Genomic DNA, 20,761 nt, shown 5'->3' with positions numbered 1-20,761 from the left:
ATAAATACCAAATATAATCCAAAGTATGAAGCTAATACATTTTAAGGGCGTTAGGAAATATAGAAGTGTTCGGAACATTCGGTTTAGAATGACAAATAATTATCCTGGCTTGCTTTGCATGGAAGTGGGCAGAGCAATGCTTCAACTTTAACACGGGTGTTTTCATTGGCCCGTAACGCTGCTGTTGCTGGGGCCGGAGAGGAATTAGTCTCCGCTGATTGGTCCTGCACTCAGCCGTGCGCGAATGATGGCTCTGTTCACAGGCGAACTGCTGGTGTTGGAAACAAATAGGGATAATTGTTACATCGGAACTCTGTGGGAAGTGAGAAAGGGTGTGACGGCTCGGAACTCCCCGAGAAAAGGAGGGATTTATTATAGGGAAATATGGGACGTTTGAGTTGGGACGGAAGATGAAGGGACTTTTGTCACAGTGATTCACTTCTGCAAGGTTAGAGTTACTATCAACTTGTTCCAGACTAACTATTTGTTCTTGCAATAATTATCAGATGATTCCTAGTGATGTTTTACCAACAATTTGAATAATCCTATTTAGCTAATTTTCCGTGCTGTCCGTGTTTTTCATGAACCTAGTGCTTGCAATGGGACCCGTTACTTGATTATTCTCGTTCTGTGATCAAATTACAGCAAATTTCAATTTAACTCTTCCCCCTTTAAGGTTCATAATCTTCTCCTAGGTCATGATTCTATTACTGCCTCACGGCCCACACATGCAGATATTTGCCATTCAAATATGCCTTACTCATATTTAATCGGTTCTCTTTAATAAACCGCATTTTCAATAGCCCAGGTGTTTTCTGTCTGTTACTATGTTGACCGCAGCATTGTAACTGATGCTCAATCTCTGGAAACATTTGACATTAAAGATGTCTGCAGGTATATGCTATCCAGCCAAACGCCTCGCTAAATCTCGCAACCCATTGCAAACTCCCATGAAAATGGACCAATTCTCAACGTAACAGTCATAAACAGGATACTCAGGCAGTATACTAAATTTACTAAAAATTACAATGCGCATCGAACAATGTACAACTAGATTTGGATGACGTGTTCTATACCTCAGATTACTGAGGGATGCATCCTTTACTTTAAGTATGATCTAGTTGCCGGAGAGCCTGAAACAAGGAACATTAATTCACGTTTTGTCATATTTAAGTCAGTGATACAAACCTGCTTTTTCTAAAATTCGTAGGGAAAGGGGATAACTTATTTTCACTTCATTTTGAAGATGGTTAATGAGAGGAATATGGGATTTGCAGACTCTTCCACAAATATAGGCCAGCTGTTGCTGTGGTATAGAGACTGCTAGAAGAAGCTACTGATCCGTCAGCAATCTCCACTCCTGATGGCATGTAGTTAATCGCATCCCTATCAACTTTGGCGGCAAAAGTCCTGACCTGCTTCCTTGCTGTCATCAGTTCAGGGTTAAACCCTCGTCGAAAATTTCTCGAAAGTTCATCCAGTCAAGGTTTCAACCCAAAACGTCAACAATTCTTTTCCTCCCACAGATCCTGCTTGAGTCATTGAGTTCTTCCAGCAGAGTAGTTTGTTACTAAGGAATGATGTTGACTGGCATTTTGAGACCAACTTTTACCTTTTGTAAATGCACGGTTGCATCTCAATCTGCCTTTTCGTGGCTCATTATTCATAAAATCCATGGGTATGTGTTCCACATTGAGACTTAAAAGAGCTTTTCAGAAGTCTGAGAATAGCATTAGGGGAAAACAAATGGTTGAAGATGAAGGGCTCTCCCAAAATTCCCTAAAATGGTTGCATTACCTTGATGTTGCATGGAGGCTTACAAGCCACCAGTGATTCATGACAGTTAACATTTTCAGCATACTAAACATGATCGATCATTCATCCTAAGCATTGCAGGTGCTTATTTACCAGTTCTTGTTTTCTGTATTGTATGCATCCAAGTTGCTCACTTACTGAACATAGATCAGTTTCTCAGCACCTTCTGGCATTTAGTCAGTCGTCAGGACCATCCAGCAGTATGCTATAGCAACTATAGAACTAATTTATGAACAGGTGAATAAGAGTTGTACATGTGCCTACAGTACCTAGATAAGGTAAAAAATTTCAATGCTCATGCAATGCAACATTCAGTGGCATTTTTACCCCTCTGCTACCCACTTGGGTGGAATATGGAAGAAATGGTGTGTTAGATGAAATACATGCTACACATGGTACTAAACCAAGACCAAGGAGATGGTGGTGGACTTTAGGAGATCTAGGCCTCATATGGAGCCAGTGATCATTAATGGAGAATGTGTGGAGCAGGTTAAGACCTACAAGTATCTGGGAGTACAGTTAGACGAGAAGCTAGACTGGACTGCCAACACAGATGCCTTGTGCAGGAAGGCACAGAGTCGACTGTACTTCCTAAGAAGGTTGGCGTCATTCAATGTCTGTAGTGAGATGCTGAAGATGTTCTATAGGTCAGTTGTGGAGAGCGCCCTCTTCTTTGTGGTGGCGTGTTGGGGAGGAAGCATTAAGAAGAGGGACGCCTCACGTCTTAATAAGCTGGTAAGGAAGGCGGGCTCTGTCGTGGGCAAAGTACTGGAGAGTTTAACATCGGTAGCTGAGCGAAGGGCGCTGAGTAGGCTACGGTCAATTATGGATAACTCTGAACATCCTCTACATAGCACCATCCAGAGACAGAGAAGCAGTTTCAGCGACAGGTTACTATCGATGCAATGCTCCTCAGACAGGATGAAGAGGTCAATACTCCCCAATGCCATTAGGCTTTACAATTCTACCGCCAGGACTTAAGAACTTTTTAAAAGCTATTATTAATGCTTTTTGAGTTAGTGATTTAGATGCATATCATATTTTTTACTGAGTTAAGTATTGTATGTAATTAGTTTTGCTACAACAAGTGTATGGGACATTGGAAAAAAAGTTGAATTTCCTCATGGGGATGAATAAAGTATCTATCTATCTATCTATCTATCTTTCCTATTATCATTGACAAACATAAGCATTGGTCCCCACAAAGCTGAACTTCTTGTATCAAATCATTTTCTGCTAGGTACAGGTAACCCGAACCTTCCCCACCAAAGGTTTTTGAACTCACTTCAAGAGTTGGTATCATTTTCATCCCATTACCATTTGGTTCTAAAAGAGATGGTTGTATTATTACAGACAGCAGAGGAAATGGCTCTAACCATGTCAGAAAGTCTGAAAATGAGTTGCGACTCTGTCAAAGCCAAGTCAAAATCAAAGTAAATTTATTATCAAAGTGCGTTACCATATACTATTTTGAGATCCATTTTCTTGCAGGCATTCACAGTAGAGCTAAAGAAATACAATAGAATTTATGAAAAACTACACATATCAAAGACTAATAAACAAACAATGCGCAAAAGAAGGCAAGTTATGCGAATAGAAATACTAAGAATATGAGCTGTAGGGTCCTTAAAAGGGAATCTGAAAGTTGTGGAATCGGTTCAGCATTGTGGTGAGAGAAGTTATCCACACCATTGTAGGAGCTTGAAGGTTCTAGGGTAGTGGATAGCAATATTCTTCAACCTCTTTTAATCACTGGGCCACACCATTAAAACACTTTTGAGATAGGATGAGATAATCTAAAGGGGAGAATGTTCATTTCATCCATCAGTATCCTGAACCAGCATGGATAACTTCTCTCACCTCAACACTGAACTGTTTCCATAACCAATGGACCCACTTTCAACTCATGTTCTCAATATTATTTATTTGCTTATTTATTTATTATTATTTGCTTTTTTGTATTGCAATTTGTCTTTTTTTCACATTGGTTGTCAATCTTAGTGTGCAGTTTTTCATTGATTGCATTGTATTTTTTTGTTCTACTGTGAATGCCTGCAAGAAAATGAATCTCATGAAGTGAATGGTGACATATACATACTTTAATAATAAAGTTACTTTGAACTAGTTTCACCTTTGAATATTGTACTGGACACTGCAGTTCAGTTTGAGAATGGCTGTGTTCAATCAAGCAAAGCCTACTCTAGAACATGTAGTGTTACCGAAGAAACTCACAGTTCACACAACTTCAAATGATAATCACTTTTTTGAAGTATAATTACCGTGGTAATGCAGCTAACAGAGCATCCAATGTGTACAAACCAAACCACCTAGGATAGCAATATGATAATGAACTGTGTTATATTTAGGAAAAAAATCTTTACATGGAGCTTTTTTGCCAAGAACATTTTACATGCATTTATGTAGTTCTGAAGTGTGGTCATGAACGTAATAGAGGAAACGTGACAATCAATATGCACAAAACAAGTTCCCACAAATAATAATGTGCTTACAGAACATTTTGAGGGTGTCATAATTAGCTCACACACCCAAGCGTTCCTACAGGCAAATTCCCAAATTAACGTCTGAACTCCCTCAAGAATTGCAATAGTTTTACCTTGGAAATTTCTTCCCAAGGCTGTAGAATGAGACTTGAATATAAAACTCAAAATCTTAAGAAATAAGACTGGCGTGTTATCCATTTAAGCAGACAGTGTACAAGCACACAAGGAAAATACCCCAGAGGTTTTTTTAGATCTTTGTCACAGCACTGTCAAATCATTCCCATTGCTCGACTTTCATGCTTATCATGGACCTGTCTTGCGCTGTTTTAGATTTCAGGCTTTATGCTCAGACAACCTTAAAAGTGACTTGTTTATCAGGTATTTCCTCAAATGGAATGGACAATATGTACGAATTAAGTTTCCAACGCTTCGCAGACCTTAAAGTGGAACAACCAGGAGAGGGCGCGAACACAGAACAGTAAGGCAACTAACAACCAGAGGCAGAGAGGAGAAATAAACAGAATAAACAGAAACAAACCGCGCGGAAGAGGGGGAAGAATAAGACAAAGAAGGAGAGAAACACATAACTGAAAGTAATAATAATACATTCTGGCCTTATCAGGGAAAAAGTCAGTACAGTATACAACATCTAGCTTGACGAAATGACAGTCACGTGACATTCCCCGTTCTCCCTCCCCCCCCGCACTAAACTTAAATTAAATTCGAAATTGCCTCCATTTTAGTATAGCTTGTAGTTAATTTGTGGAGTTTCGTGAGGTAACGATGGTTTTGTAATCGGGCGCGATGGCTTTAATAATTGATGTGATATATTCAATGCTCCCTTGATGACGTTGGGGGGGTTGAGGGAAAGACGCCATATTGGAATCGGGCAGAGCTGTGAGACAAAAAAAGAGAGTAAATGTAAGGCAAATCGGAGCGAAATCGCCGCCATCTCGGGTTTGTTTTTAAGTATTTTCTCTTAAACTCTTCTGATGAAGCATTAGGGCCAAGGATGTGCCTTTATTTTTGAGAACAACACTTCCCCGGCTTTTATTTATAAAGCTGCGTAGGAAGTTGATTATTTTTTCTTCTCTTCCGTTGGTGCAAGGCCCAAAAGTCTTTCGCGTTTTTTAAAATGCGTATTTAGTCGTGTTTTAAATGTCATTTTGTGTTTAAGATGATTCCAAATGACGTTCTTCGTAGTTTTTTTTGGGTAAATACCTTAAAATTATTGTTAATTTCTACTAAGTTTCTGTCCTGGGTACATGGTAGAGAAATGTTTGGGTTTGTGCCGTCTCCTTCCCTCCGAAGTGACAGGACGCGTAAGGAAGCCCAGAGAGATGTGTTGTAAATATTGACCCATTTACCCCGGGACTCTTCCCCTCACCATAATCTCGGACATGCTTCGTTCTCTGTCCGTTTTCCAATAGAACTGGTTGTTTTTCTGTGTCTATATTTTCAACCGCGTTTCTGTTTACACTTTGAAGCTGTGTTTTCTAATCCAGTCTTAATTTCCGCCTCTGTCACCAATGTGACGTGTAATGTGTTTTGCGTATAAAATCGCCATTTTTAAAATAAACTTAATTAGAGGAGGTACTGTAGTTTGTAACTATTAATTGCTTAATTTTAAACTATTGGGTAATTGTTTACTTTAAAGTAGGGTTAACATAGCATGTAATAATTATGCTCTGCTTGGTATTCGCTATATATTTTTTAATAATTTAAATTCGCATTCTTGAAGGATATAAGAAGTTTTACAATTTTAATCTCATTTATCAACGTTTGTTTTTATTGTAAAATATGCATTTTAACCAATGGATTTATGGGAATATATTGGAATGAAGTAATACAAACTTTATAAAATCTTACATGTAATTATGTTGTGGAAGAAATGCCTCAATAATCAATTCCCTGTCTCCTTTTTGATTCCTCCTTTATAAAGTACGTATTTAGTCTGGGTGGCGTTTTAGTTTTGATGAAGATCCTCCTGTATTATTTTCTGTAGATTCTCATTCAAAATCAATTGTTTTTATTTCTTCCATCTAATGTACAGTTTCAGTGTGGTGGGTGGGAGAAATTCATTAGAACTGGAGCCCTTCTGAAATTTGGTAGGTTGATTTTGTATGGTGGTCATATGAACACTTATCAGTAGAACTTGCTGCAGTTGTTTTGATTGGCATTAATGAATTGTGCTCCCGTGCAGTAGAAGTTTAGAGCAGGTTTTTATAACGTTGAGTTTCTTCATAATTAAATTTGATAACTCAAACTTTTGTAAGACAAATATTTCGGTGGGTGAGTTAAGTGGCCAGTAGGAATCTTACAAAATACCTGCCAGTTATCCATTTTAAATGTCATTATGAATGCTGATTATATTGTGATGTAATAAGTTGTAATGCGCCACTGTACCGTCTACAAGGTAAAAAGATGAAGGTTTTTTTTAAAAAAAATTCCCAATGAAAGGTCGATCTCCCTTCTCCACCCCCCCCCCCCCCACCCCATGCTGTCGGCGGATGTTTAATCGACATGGATTATAGATTTGGGCTCTAATTCAGGTTTAGGATGTGTTCTAGTTCCAGTTCTGGTCGCTCTTTTTCTTGTTACTATTGGGCGATTTTCTTTTTAAATCGGGACGGCCTCCAGAGAACGAACACTGAGCTGAACTGTACTAAAACATATCTTTTGACACTGTTTTATATTCTCTGTTTTCACTCGTATTTTTCCGTTGGTGCGTTTTTTTGCGCGTGAAAGGGGATTGACGTTTTCTTTGAACGGGTTGGTTCTTTGTTTCGTCACTCAGGAAGACGAATTTCAGGGTTGTAATCTGCATATATTAATATTTTTTTTTTGCATCTTTGGTATGAGTCGTCCAGCCTCTTTAAATGATTAGATCTGGAACGTCTGTCTAGATATGTCAACACATAGAAACATAGAAAATAGGTGCAGGAGTAGGCCCTTCGGCCCTTCGAGCTTGCACCGCCATTCAGTATGATCATGGCTGATCATCCAACTCAGAACCCTGTACCTGCTTTCTCTCCATACCCCCGATCCCTTTAGTTACACTTGTGTTTCTATATTGTCATTTGTTTCCATTTCAGCGATGCAGTCCTAATCACAATTTTCTAGTTGCCAGTGTGGAGAAAACTTGTAAGAATGTACATTATATGGAATGTATATTTTGAAAATGGCTTGGGTCTAATGAAATTCTGTTTTTTTTTGCAACAATGTCACTTTCCAATGTTGATTTCCTTGATTCCCATTATACCTGAAAATGTATGGAGTTGAATATGCTTAGTGACTGATCTCTACAGTCCTCTTAAGCAGAGTTCCAAAAAGTCATTGTTCTCTGGATGGAAATTCTTTTAATTTTTTTCTATAAAATGAAGTTTTAATTTCCACACTAAAATCAAAGTTCCGCCTGCATTGAAATACATCAGTGCAAAGTTCTTAACTGCACTGGTTTACCCTTTTGACATTTTGTGTGCTTTAATTTAGAAAGATTGTAGAGTTGGTTTCAATAATTCAAATGTTTACATGCAGTAAGGCCGACAAATGGGGAAGTAATTAAGTTTATTTCAGTTTATTTAAGCATTTTTTTTGGCAATAATCGTAATCCAATACCCTGGATCTGATAGAATCCAATACCCTGTGTAATTTACTCTCTCACACTTATCTGGTGTAAGTTTGTAGTTGCTAGCCTTTGAGCTTATTGCCATGAAAAAATACTGGCTGGGAAAACTACAGCAAAGAAACATGATGAGTGAAATCATGGGATCTTTGCAATCTGTTAATGTGCAGAATTCACTGGAATTCTCTACCAATGGTCCACACGGGGCAGTGTCTGAGCCCTGTATTTTGTCTCAGAAGCTGGACTGCCCACTCTGGCCCACACAGGAAGCCTTTCCATGGTATGCCATGGTAATGATTTGTGTCAGATTCCTGGGATATCAGCATGCAACAGTAGCAAAGTTGGAGGTTTCTGCCAAGGAGCAAAGGAAAATGCTTAATGGCTGTTTGTCTGACAGAAAGGCACTGCTCACATCCTGGAAAACCAACCTGACCACTAAACAAGCTACCACTGGTGTTACAGGCTACAACAGATAAAATGGATGTTAACTGAAAAGGAATCTAGCAGTAGTAGGCTCAACATTCTTTGGGATGAATTCAAAATCATTTACAGGGTGTGCAGTAAATTTGTTCCCAGTAAAATAATGAAATTGAAATCTAGATCCCTTATCTACGAAGCTTGTAGGTAGTATGATGAGGCAAGGTAGCAAGCTTTTGATAGAAATTGTGGAAGAGCATAGAAAGTGTTAACATTTAAAATAAGAAATTAGGAAAGAGTTCTGAAAGAAATCTTGGCAAATGTGATTGAGAAAAATTTTAAAAAAATCTTTTTTAGTACATAACTGGTAATGTGCATGGCCAATTAGGGATTCAAAGGAGATTGTGGAAGATGTGTATCCAGTTTTTAATATTTTGTAATGGATTTTTGAGAAGGGGGTTATCCTGCTTTGTCTTTAATTTCTCTTCAACTGTGATTATAATATTCACTTTAAGGGCAGTTTATCGCCTTCTGAAAAAGTGTAAATTGCCATACCCAGTTTGACTACATCACAGGCTTTAAAAAGAAAGGAAATAAGCAGGGGCTAGCACTACATTTTTTAATCCTTTGTGGCTGCAGGATTTGTACAGAAAGATTAGTGGATTGATAGTATGATATTGTTTTAAAAAGAAAAAAACAAATAATTGCCTCCCAGTTGCTTTAAATTTGGCATATTATTGAAATCCATTCTAAGGAGCAACATGCACCTTTATTTTGAAGTGGGCAGATCTGCAACGAAAACGATGTATTTTATAAGTGAAGATCCATTTTAGTTTTTAGATGCCAAGGAGGGTAGATTGGAATTAGTGGTCTATGTGAATTTTAGCAAGGCTTTGAAGTGACCAATGTGGCAAGTTAGTAAACTATTGGCAATTGGTAGGAATTAAAGAATAATACTTGATTTTGAGATCTTTTTGTAATATATCAATGAATTGGACAAAACAGTTGGCGCACAGTGAGAATGAAAGCTTTAGACTGCAGGAAAATGTAAATGGTTTGTTTGGTTGCACAGAAAGGCAGCAAATGAAATTTAATCACAACCAGAATGAGTTAATGTATACAGGTGAAGCAAGGATGTTGAGTGATAGTGTCCAGTTTCCTTTGTTCCTTTATGTATAGAGATCCTGTTAATAAGGTAGGTTTGGAAGGGGTATGCAGAAACTCAAGAAAATCTGCAGATGATGGAAATCCAGCCCAAAATGTGGACTGTACTTTTTTTTTCCCCATAGATGCTGCCTGGCCTGCTGAGTTCCTCCAGCATTTTGTGTGTGTTGAAGGGGTATGCAGATTGCTTTCCTCGTATTTTGCCCTGCAGTTGTCAATTTTCATTTTTAAGTTTGTTATAAATTGAATTCTATTTTTTGTCTGTTTTTGTCTATAATTTTCAGATAAATTGCTTGGAAACATTAATATTTATAAAGTTAATTTTAAAATGGAGATAGTTGGATATGTTCTTGGGTCCTTTTAACTGCATTAGTGCTAATAATGTAATCTTATCTAACTTTGACATTGTGGATGTTCCAGCAATCGATCAATGTTAAATCATAGATGCACTCACTGGTCTTTAAGCCTAACAATTTCTGGCTACATTATGCAATATAACTTTGTTTTTTGATTGATTTGTGAGAAACCACAAGCTTGGTTAGAATAAGAGAGGCAAACTGAAGGAGGCTATAAAGTCCCTTGTCTGACTTGTCATTCAATAAAATCATGGCTTATGACAATACAAAGATTGCAGATGCTAGAATCTCAAGCAGAAAATAAGCTGCTGAAGGAACTCAGTGGTTGAGCAGCATCTATGCAGGAACGGGAGTGCACTGCCTTCCTATTGAAAATGGAAGCATAGTTCTCTGTCAGCTGAATGTCTGAAGTTGTCTCTAATAATCTCTTAATTGGACTAAAATTCAATTAATAACTTTCAAATTTAAGATAAATAACTTCCATTTTTAATTTTTTCTAAGTTAACTAAACATGTTTTAACTTAATTCAAAAATATATCAGTTGAAACTTGCTCCTCTCCCTCGGGGCATGGAATAAGGACTGATTCTGCACCTGTCTAATCTGGTGCAGGTTTAGAGGACAGTCCAGGCCAATAATGGGGACTTGTATGGAAGTTCAGCATATCTTAATTAACGTGGTTTTCAGAAGTAATTTGGATTGATAGTCTGCTTACTGTAATCTAGATGTACTGTATTCATTAGTTACCTTGTTGATACGACTGACTGCTTTAAATACTGTTTCATAAATCGTGCTGACTAACAGCTGATATTATGGTGACATGCCCTTTTGCCATTGAGGTGGATTCCAACTGACGCCAGGCTAAGCTTTTGACCACAATTTCTCCAGTATTTGAGATTATTTTAGTCTGCCTTTTGATGTTAACATTTTTGATATACTTTTGTTAAGTATTATTAGCCATATTACTTTGCCAGAAGCATGAATTGTGGAAAGAGAAAGGCAGTTCTCTTCAACAGGCTTCTTTGACCACCAAAATGAACTCCTCATTTAGCATTTTATTGTTTCATTGTAATGTGATTATGTGCCTTTCTGATCAATGTTTTTAAAGAACTGCACAATTTTTTTAAAAAGCTGAAGTAATTCCATTTGGGCAGCATCAGTGGAGGGAGATTCGGTTGACAGTTAAAGTCAATAACTTTTCGTTAGAATTGTGTAGCTCAAATCCAGAAAAAAGGAAGGAAAAAGTGATTTGGCTAACAGATCTCTTCATTCCAGTTAGTTGCTGGGAGTGTTTGACAAGTGTCTGAGTACTATAACAAATAATTTGTCCAGTGTTTCGAAATAAACAGGGAAACTGATCGAAAGCATGAAATCCAAAATTCTGTCATTACTAATGCATTTGTACTCTGGCAGTGAGGAATTTGTTATTGAATGAATGAATTATGTCAGAATCCGGAGCAGTTGTGGAATAAATGTGAAAACTGATCATAAAACATAATTTCCTGATGCATTGTGTTTATACATTCCTGATTTTGTGAAACTTTGTTCTTTTTAGTTTAAGCAACATTGTCAAAGATAGTTGAGAGGGTCCTTGTTGCCATTTAGTAGGTTTGAATGGTTGTGCAATCTTTTTTAAAAAAAAAAATTGTTTTAATTGCATTACAGGTGAAAGTGAATACATTCAAGACCTTTTTATGAAAAAGGATTTATGTGGCAGAATATTGTCTACTAAGCATCAGTGCAAGTGACTGACTTTTTAAAAAGACTCGTATGAGAGCTTGCTTTGATTGCAACAAGAGGACTCGTATACATTGAGCGAACTTTATCTCTTCATTTGAAGAGGTTTAAGCTATTACAGTTTCTGTATGAACATTGGGCTGTAAACTGAACCTGCATATTATATATATATATATACATATATATATATATATATTAAAATTTTGAAATATATATATATATAAAATGACCACAGCCAGGACGGAAAATCCCGTTATTATGGGTTTGTCTACTCAGAATGGGCAATTGAGGGGCCCACTGAAATCTAGTGCAATCCCAGGAGGGGTACCACCACAGCAAGTCGCACAGACCAACCAACAGCTACAGCAGTTAAAGAATGCCAGCACACTTAATGGCACTCAGCAGCAAGCGCATACGACCAGCAGTACTATTAAGTAAGTATTTTAAACAAATCTTTGGAAGCTCAATATTCTGATAGTAAAGTTGTCAGATTATTGTTGGAGTTCAGGCTTCTGATATTTTGCATGAATTCTGAATGTTCTAATGATGTGCTTTTGCAGATTTTAATTATTGTAATAGAAATGTGTTTATCAATTTGCAGCAGCAATGTATTACAAATATAATTGAAATAATGATCGGATCTGTTCTGCTCTTGGTATAGGGATAATTACTGGCTGTGTTATCAACAGACCCTTAATTTTAATAACCCCATTAGGAGGAGTATTGCACTGCTTGGCTTTTAGGCTGTAATTTTGCCTTTTGTTTTTGTCCCCTTTTTTTGTAAGTGTGATAATATTACTGGTGACAGGAGTGAATCTGCAGATGCTGGAGATAAATAAAAACACAAAATGCTGGCAGAACTCAGCAGGCCAGATAGCATCTATGGGAGGAGGTAGTGACGAGTCGTCGCTGCCTCCTCCCATAGATGCTGTCTGGCCTGCTGAGTTCTGCCAGCATTTTGTGTTAATATTACTGGTGACTTTCTCTTGGGATTCTTGCCCTTTTCAGAAGGCCATTTACTTGGTGTGTTTTTTTTTAACTTGTGTTTTTCTTAGAAGTTGAATTTTGTGTAACCGCCATCAAAACTTGGTCATCTCAGATTGATGGCTGGAGGAGATGTGTAGGAGGGTTCAGCTAAATGTTGCTTTTCTTTAACTCCACTGAGATATTTGAGCTTTAAACTGTGTGAAGCACTGCTTTCAGTATTACCTGATTTTCTTCAGTTGCAATGACCAGGTGGAATAAAGGTAGGTCTGAGAGAGCCAGCAGTCATTCTGAAATTTCCAGATGTGAGAAATGTGTGAAATCTCAATTTTATGTTCTATAAGCTTTTAAGTTGTAAAACAATTTGCTATGTTAAAACCATAATTTTCATCATTCCTTTGGGTTGCATTAATAATTCTCTTGATTTGCTGTAGTTTTGGGTGATTTTAGGAAGATTGCATGAATGTACTTTAGAAATGCTTTTACCAATGTAAAAGCTCATTGTGTGGCGACCCACTTTCTGCGCAGGCGAACCGGCTCACAAATAGCCAGCGCGGGGGGGAGACTTTGGTAATGTACCTCTGATGTCATTTCCACCCGGAGAGGGCGGGCGCTAGGGATTAAATGCCAGCACCGCGAAGTTTGAATAAACTACTCTCGAAACGATTTACCGACTGCGTGTCGTTATTTCAGCGCTGTGTGTAGCACATCGCTACATTGGTGACCTCGACGGTCCAAACGGGATTTGGACCAAAGATGACCGTCTCTTCATCTGTTCACACAGTTTCATTAAAACTGCCGACTTTCTGGACGCTGCGACCACGCGTGTGGTTTAGCCAAGCAGAAGCTACTGTTGCTTGATTTGTTAATGCAGTGGGAAATCCACAGAATTTAGAGCAGTGTCTTCCTTTTCTTATACCACTACCGTGACAGTATTAAACTTACATTATTACTGAAAGCATAATTGGGAGGTAGAGAAAAGACCTTCTTTCCCCCCCCCCCCCCCCATTATTTTATGGGTACACATCTTTTTGGCAAGATATGATGTGTGAAGGTGGATGGTAAAATATTGACCATGTGAAATGACAAAGGATATTGGATTAAATTGACCACAGGTGGAGAATTTGAATCCAGGTCTTCTGGGTCCTCAAGTTCCTTTTGCATTTAAATAACCTAAACTTTCTATTCAATTTGTCTTGCCATCTTCTCTCTTTTGTATATATTTTTTTAAAAAATACCCAGAACATTTAGAAATGTTTGAAAGGGGTATGGGTTTTTGAATTGGGTTATTCTTCTGAAGGAAGTGTAGGAATTTGGGATATAATGATACTCTTTCAGACTGGTAATTTCATGTTAACTCTGTAACCTACTTGATGGTATGAGTTACATTTAATCATTTCTAAAATACTAAACCTTTTAATTTAGAATAAGAATTTTTGTCTGTTTATTAGAATTTTTTTCCAAGCAACAAACTAACTTGCTAATGATCTACAGTATTATTTTCATTTTGAGACAACTAGTTGTTTATTTCATCCTAGTTAATCAATTTTAATTGAGGAAACAAGTTTGTGCCCAGTTTATCTTTATCCAGTAGTCATTTTATTTTGATCCAAAAGAGAATTAAAGAAAAACTCCATCCTTTCATTCCAGCATTACAATTAAGTTCTGAGTGCAGTGATGCAATCTAGTCTCTGAAAAAGGGGGTGGGGTGGGGGACGTAATTGTTTTAAACCTAAAATAGTTAAACTGTATAAATGCTGCCTGACCTGAGTATTTTTAGTAATTTTTATTTGTTTATTTTGGACTCTTGCACAATTGTGAATAACCATTAGCTACTTCCAAACTTTTTAAAGACGAATTCCAGATTTTGAGCTCTCTCCCCCCCCCCCCCCCCCCCCCCCCCCCCCAGTTTTCATTGTTACTGGCAAGGTTGACATTTGCCTATCCATGCCTTTGCGAAGGTGGTAATGAATCACATCCTAAATCAGCTTTGGTTAAGGAGTTCCAGCATTTAAACCCAATGACAAAGCAAAGAATGACTCAGGATTTGCTGCATGCCTTGCTACCCCAAAACTTGGTAAAATAAAATAGCACATTTAATATTGGATTGGATTTTCTAAAACGATGGAAAAGGGAAATGAAGTTGCATTTTTGGTGCAGTTTTTTCTGACATAGTATCTGAAATTTGTAATAAGACAATCAATTGTAGATTCTTTTAAAGGCTTAATTTAGAACTATTTTGTGCAATAGTTGCCACTGTAATGTAAACATTTGTGTCTTGTTCACTGTAGACCAGGTGATGACTGGAAGAAAAGTTTAAAGTTGCCTCCAAAAGACAGGAGGATGAAAACTTCGGTAAGAAGAATCCTAGAAATCCAACCACTTTCAATATCACCTACTTCAAATTGTTCTTGGAATTAAACTGTGTTCTTCTTGTTGTCCTTTAGAAATCATCAGTCAGGATATAGTGAGCAGTACTTAAATTTCAAGATTGTAAAAAAAAATCATCTTTGCCCCACCTGATAGATTCAGACTAATCTTGAAAGTCTATTTAAATTTGTTCCTCCTAGTCTAGCTGGAGGAATCATATACATGAATGTAAAAGCTGTATTTTGACTTAATTGCTGCTTTTGAAATTAAGTTACTATTATTAACTCTTGCCTTTCTCCAGAAGGATGATTTGGCTGCAGATTACTTGTGATTATAGGTGGTGCTTTGGCTTTGATCTTTACAGCCAGTTTCCATGAATTTGGAATAGATGGTTACATTGGCTTAATCATTATCCACTTTTAAAGAATGTAGCATAAGATACAGTCTTCAGTTGATAATTAAGTGTAGAACATTCCCATTGTGAATTGAGGATGACTTGATAATTCGAAATGCAGACACTGTTTCAATTGGAGAATGAATTCAGAAAGTCAGAGTCCATACTGATGAATATCCAAAATATATGGGTGGCTTTAAAGTTGGGAAATGTCAATGGTGATCGTATTTTTATTTCTTTGTAAAATTAGTACAGTTTGTTGACTGTGTCCAGTGTTCAGTCTGAAAATTCCCACTAAATTTGGCTGTACATTTTGTAGTGAAATGTACAGCAAAAAATTTTTTTGAATTGGGCGATACCTATAAATTAATCTTTTAGAAACTTGTACCATTGTGATAACTGTGTTCTGTAAGAGTTTCATTTGCATGCTTTCCACAGTATCAAAGTGCTTTCCTTCACTCAAATTCTGTTTAACTTGCAGTCCACAAAGTTGTTTGAATAATTACATTTTTAAGAGTTGCAATTGTACTTTGCACATTGTCAGCTTTGTTCTTCAATACTTAGGATGTAACTGCCACAAAAGGAAATGAATTTGAAGATTATTGTTTGAAACGAGAGTTGCTGATGGGCATTTTTGAAATGGGTTGGGAGAAACCTTCTCCAATTCAGGTATGTGTGTGATCCACTTCATGTTGTACTTGCAATCATAAAAACGACTATTCAGCCCTTCAGAACATCACCTGCTAGAGAAGCAATTGCATTAGTCCTATTCCTTTCCTTCCCTGAATTCTGCAATTCATTTTATCTCACATTTCCATAATCTCTCCTGTTGATTCTTCTATTGTTTTTAATTGGAAGTGCAAAGTAATTTGCTGTAGACAATTGGGTTACGAGTAGATCTTTGGAATGTAGTAGAAAACTTGCAAAGCTTGTATGGACAGCAGCGGAGATTGGGCCAAACCAAATCACCGGTTGCTATAACACCAACTGTTGCACCAGTGGTGCTAAATAATATTGTGATGTTGTACAGAAAACACAACCTCACTCATGCTAAGTGTGAGCATTTATGTTTTGAGTGTTCTTGTGTAAGCTATTTCCCTATAAGTTTCATTAATTTTTTTTTAAGTGAGAACAGAAGTTCGAGCTTTTATTTGGCATAATATATTCTGAACTCGTTTCTCAGGAGGCAAGTATTCCTATTGCATTGTCTGGCAGAGATATATTGGCCAGAGCCAAAAACGGAACAGGTAAAAGTGGAGCCTACCTCATTCCATTACTTGAAAGGCTGGACCTGAAGAGAGACTGTATTCAAGGTTTGTGTAATTTCTGTTTTAATATTCAATTGTAGCTGAGTTCCCCAGCCTCAATACTTCCAGTGATCCCAGTTAATTCAGACAATAGAGAATAGGTAGGAAAACCACTGGGGTTGTCTTCCTCTGAGCAGTATTCATTTGTAAGACCATAAGATATAGGAGCAGAATTAGGCCATCTGGCCCAGTAGATCTGCTCTGCCATTTCACCATGGCTGATCCATTTTTCCTCTTAGCCCCAATCTCCTGCCTTCCCCTGGCTAATAACACTGTTAGAGAACAGGTTCCCTCTGGGATGTGTGGCCAGAGTGAAGACTGTTGCTCCATGTATGGCTTAGCTGACCAGGGAGAATGGAGAAAGATCAGGCAATCAATGGTTAGGGGAGCAAACATTGTAGAATTGATTCCTGGATGGTATGTTACCTCTTTGTGCCAGTTCTAATTAGGGATATTACTACAGAAAATTCTAGAGAAGGATGGAGGTGAACAGTCTGAAGTCGTGATCCATTTGGTGTAGATGACATCCTCAGAAATGTACCTCTTTGTGCCAGTTCTAATTAGGGATATTACTACAGAAAATTCTAGAGAAGGATGGAGGTGAACAGTCTGAAGTCGTGATCCATTTGGTGTAGATGACATCCTCAGAAATGGTACGAGGTCCTGCTGGCATTCACAAAGAAGATGAGGGTCCAAACTGCAGAAATTAACAGTATCAGAATGAAAAGCAGAAATTATTCAGACAAAAATACTGAGATAAATTCATAGTGAATGTGATTAAATGCAAGAAGCAAATTAAAGATCAACTGCTGACAGTTAACCACACAAAATTGATGTGACGATAAAATCTGGCTAATAACTAGACAGAAATGGATTCAAAAGGTTCCTACACACAGGGTATTCAATAAAGATAAATAAGGAATAAAGGACAGGGAACAACAGTATTGATTATAAAAAGGATTATTGCACTGCTGGAGTGATTATAACATCATTGGTTTCTAGAACTGTTTGTATTTCTGTTGTATCTACTTTTCATTGGGCTGGGGAAAGATGCTCTACATAAAATGATATGAAGATTTAAGGCTCCGTTCCTCCTTGCGTAACAAGAAGCTTGTATTGAAAGGAAATTGTATTTATGTAAAATCTTCCAACTAGCTAGGGAAAACCATGGATAAGCTTGAAACTTTTAACCTGGAAGCTTCGTTTTCCACCATGAAGCCATGATTAATATCCATGATTGCTGAAAGCGGTGTAGAAAGATCCATGCATAAAGAACCAACATAGCACGACTTTTTACATAGGGCAACGCAAATCCTTGGAAGATGGCTGTTGGATAAGCTTGACTTTCTGCAAATAATTTGTTGCAATAGAATATTTTGATTTCTGCTATTTAATATCTCCTGATGAAAATGTATTATGTTTTTTTTGCTTTCTTGTTCTTTTTAAAGCTATGGTGATTGTGCCTACCCGAGAGCTGGCACTGCAAGTCAGTCAGATCTGTATACAAGTCAGCAAACACATGGGTGGTGTAAAAGTGATGGCTACCACAGGAGGAACAAATCTCCGGGATGACATCTTGAGACTCGATGAGACTGGTCAGTATATAGCTTGATGAATTGCTGTGCGGTCCCTAGTTAACAAATAGATTTTGGTTTTACAGGCATTCAAGTTGGAAAAATGCACGATTTACTAGATGTGGTAACAATATTTCACCGTATTGTAATTAATGCAAACAAAAAATTGTTTTTTTTTAAAAGGCAGAGAGGGGAGTAGTTCTGCTTCTTTTTGGAATAAGAATATGTTGCACTGTTAAATCTAATATGAGAGTATGTTCATATGCAAAAGTGTCCATAAGTCAGGCTTTTGTAATCTTCAGATGATTTGTAATGTATTTTTAAATGGCTGTAAAAAAAAATTTGTATAAACTTATCTTGTCTCTTGTACACTGGCTAGACTGGGATCCTGCTATCTAACCCACACTTTGGAAGACCTATGAAATGTCTCTCAATAAATGGATTATATCGTGGAAATGCAAGTATAGGAATTAGCGAAGTTCAAAAGCATTCTTTGTAAGATGAGTCTCATACGAGTTGGAATTGTTACAGGAATCAATTCTTGGTGATTTGCAAGTGAAGTTAGCATTAGGATTACTCTGAAGTTAATAATTTATATTTGTTTATTGCATGGAAGTTTTTAAAAAAACATTTACACAACTTTTAAGATTCTTTCAGAGCATAGACTTGTTTTAAAAAATGTATATCATGTGCTGTTATTGTCTCAGTTCAAATTTTTCCTTGTTAGGCAATTTAAAATTTAGCAAATTAAATTTAATTTGCTAAATGATAAATATTAGAAGTTTTACATGCAGTTTAATTCCTTGAGTTTGTCATGAAAATAGTGATGTTGATGGAATTGGGCACACTATCTGAAGTTGCCAGGAAATGGAAAAAGATCTTGCTTGACTGAAGAATTTGGCGTTTGTGACACTATTGACAGTTTTAGCAAAAGAAGGGGTTATCCACTTAAATTAATGACTTGCCTAGGCTGAAATTGTGGGCAGAAAAATACTGAAAGAATATTCTCATCCTATAACATTTGTTATAGACCCTGTGGCAGCTCTTCTGATAGCTATTCATTTTGTCCAAGTCCCTTGCTCTTTTTCCACAGCTCTACAGAATATTCTGCATTAAGCATTTAACTAGTGTTTAAAAAGTTACTGTTGAATCTGCTTCTACTACCATTGAAGCATTTCATTCCAGAACATAATCATCTATTGTATGAATTGTCCTTTGTTGTTGTGAAATGTCTTTATAAGTCATTATTTCAATCAAAATCCCTCTTATGAACAACTTCATGAGTATTTCCTCTCCTCCCTATAATTTGTTTTGTTGTAAACAGAATAATCTGAGATACTGTCTATGTAATATCTTTAGGCACATTAATTTTTCTTGAGTAATGATGACTTGACACTGTTAATCTGTAGACAGCCATTTGACATTTTGTATAGTCTGTCTATTCTTTGGTAAATTTATGGATTCTAAAAAGGCACATAAAACTGGTTAGTTGAGCAATCCACAACCCAGACCTCACTTTTGTGATTAGTGTACAGTCGGCCCACCGTATCCATGGGGGTTTGGTTCCGGGACATTCTCTCCCCCCCCCCCCCCCCCCCCCCCCCCCCCCCCCCGCGCGGATGCTCAAGTCCCTTAAATAAAATGGCGTATTTGCATAAACCTACGCACATCTTCCCGTATACTTTAAATCATCTCTAGATTACTTATAATACCTAATACAATGTAAATGCTATGTAAAATAGTTATACTGTATTGCTTAGGGAATAATGACAAGAAAAAAAAACTACGTGTTCAGTACAGACGCAACCATCATAGCTCTTCCGCGAACCTGGAGCGGCAAAAGTGGCGAAAAGCAAAAATAGCATTCAGCATTTATTTTGCAGCAAGCCGTTATAAAGGCAGCGCACACCTCAAGCAACAAGAGTGGCAAAAGCGAAAATAGCATTCAGCGTTTGTTTTGCAGCAAGCCGTAATAGAGGCAGCACGCACTCTGAGCAGCGAGAGTGGCGAAAAGCGAAAATAGTGTTCAGCATTTGTTTTGCAGCAAGCCATTACAGAAGCAGCGCGCATTCCAAGCTTTGAGAGTGGCGAAAAGCAAAAATAGCGTTCAGCATTTGCTTTGCAGCGAGCCGTTATAGAGGCAGCGCGCACTCTGAGCAACGAGAGTGGCAAAAAGCGAAAATAGCGTTCAGCATTTGTTTTGCTCTCAGCAAAACACTCAGCATCGAGCCACCATAGCTTTGAACTGCGTGAGATTTTTGCTGTGATTGACAACGCTGCAATGATTGCGGAAAAGTATGACCTTAATTTTGAAAGGGCACGTAGGTTTAGGGCAGGTTTGAATGATGTTTTGAGTGCTTACAAAGAACTGTATGATAGAAAAATGTGTGAACCTTCCAGTGTGCTCACTGTCTTCCTGATTCTGGTAAGTGAAACTACACTGTACATACATTATTTCTACTTCATATAGGCTGTATTATATCATTCCTGCTTTTACTATATGTTTAGTGTTATATTAG

The 20,761-nt window shown here is 37.4% G+C and overlaps 1 protein-coding gene across 3 annotated transcripts in view; it reads left to right on the top strand.

Moving 5' to 3' along the window:
* The first annotated feature begins 335 nt into the window (after window positions 1–335).
* Window positions 336–20,761, top strand: part of ddx6 (DEAD (Asp-Glu-Ala-Asp) box helicase 6) — a 44,261-nt gene continuing 23,835 nt past the window's right edge. The window contains exons 1-6 of one of the 3 annotated variants that reach the window (XM_073029893.1): window positions 336–448; window positions 11,542–12,047; window positions 14,889–14,952; window positions 15,926–16,030; window positions 16,545–16,674; window positions 18,117–18,263. In XM_073029893.1, the coding sequence (XP_072885994.1) occupies window positions 11,839–12,047; window positions 14,889–14,952; window positions 15,926–16,030; window positions 16,545–16,674; window positions 18,117–18,263 (655 nt within the window). In that variant the 5' untranslated portion in view covers window positions 336–448; window positions 11,542–11,838. Of the gene's footprint in view, window positions 449–5,102; window positions 5,274–11,541; window positions 12,048–14,888; window positions 14,953–15,925; window positions 16,031–16,544; window positions 16,675–18,116; window positions 18,264–20,761 lie in introns of those variants that run through there. The other 2 variants (XM_073029892.1, XM_073029891.1) reach the window with 2 other exon arrangements.

The sequence above is a fragment of the Hemitrygon akajei genome, chromosome 26, assembly GCF_048418815.1.
Source record: "Hemitrygon akajei chromosome 26, sHemAka1.3, whole genome shotgun sequence".
In the NCBI taxonomy this organism is placed as follows: domain Eukaryota; kingdom Metazoa; phylum Chordata; class Chondrichthyes; order Myliobatiformes; family Dasyatidae; genus Hemitrygon; species Hemitrygon akajei.
This window is presented reverse-complemented; position numbering and strand designations above follow the sequence as displayed.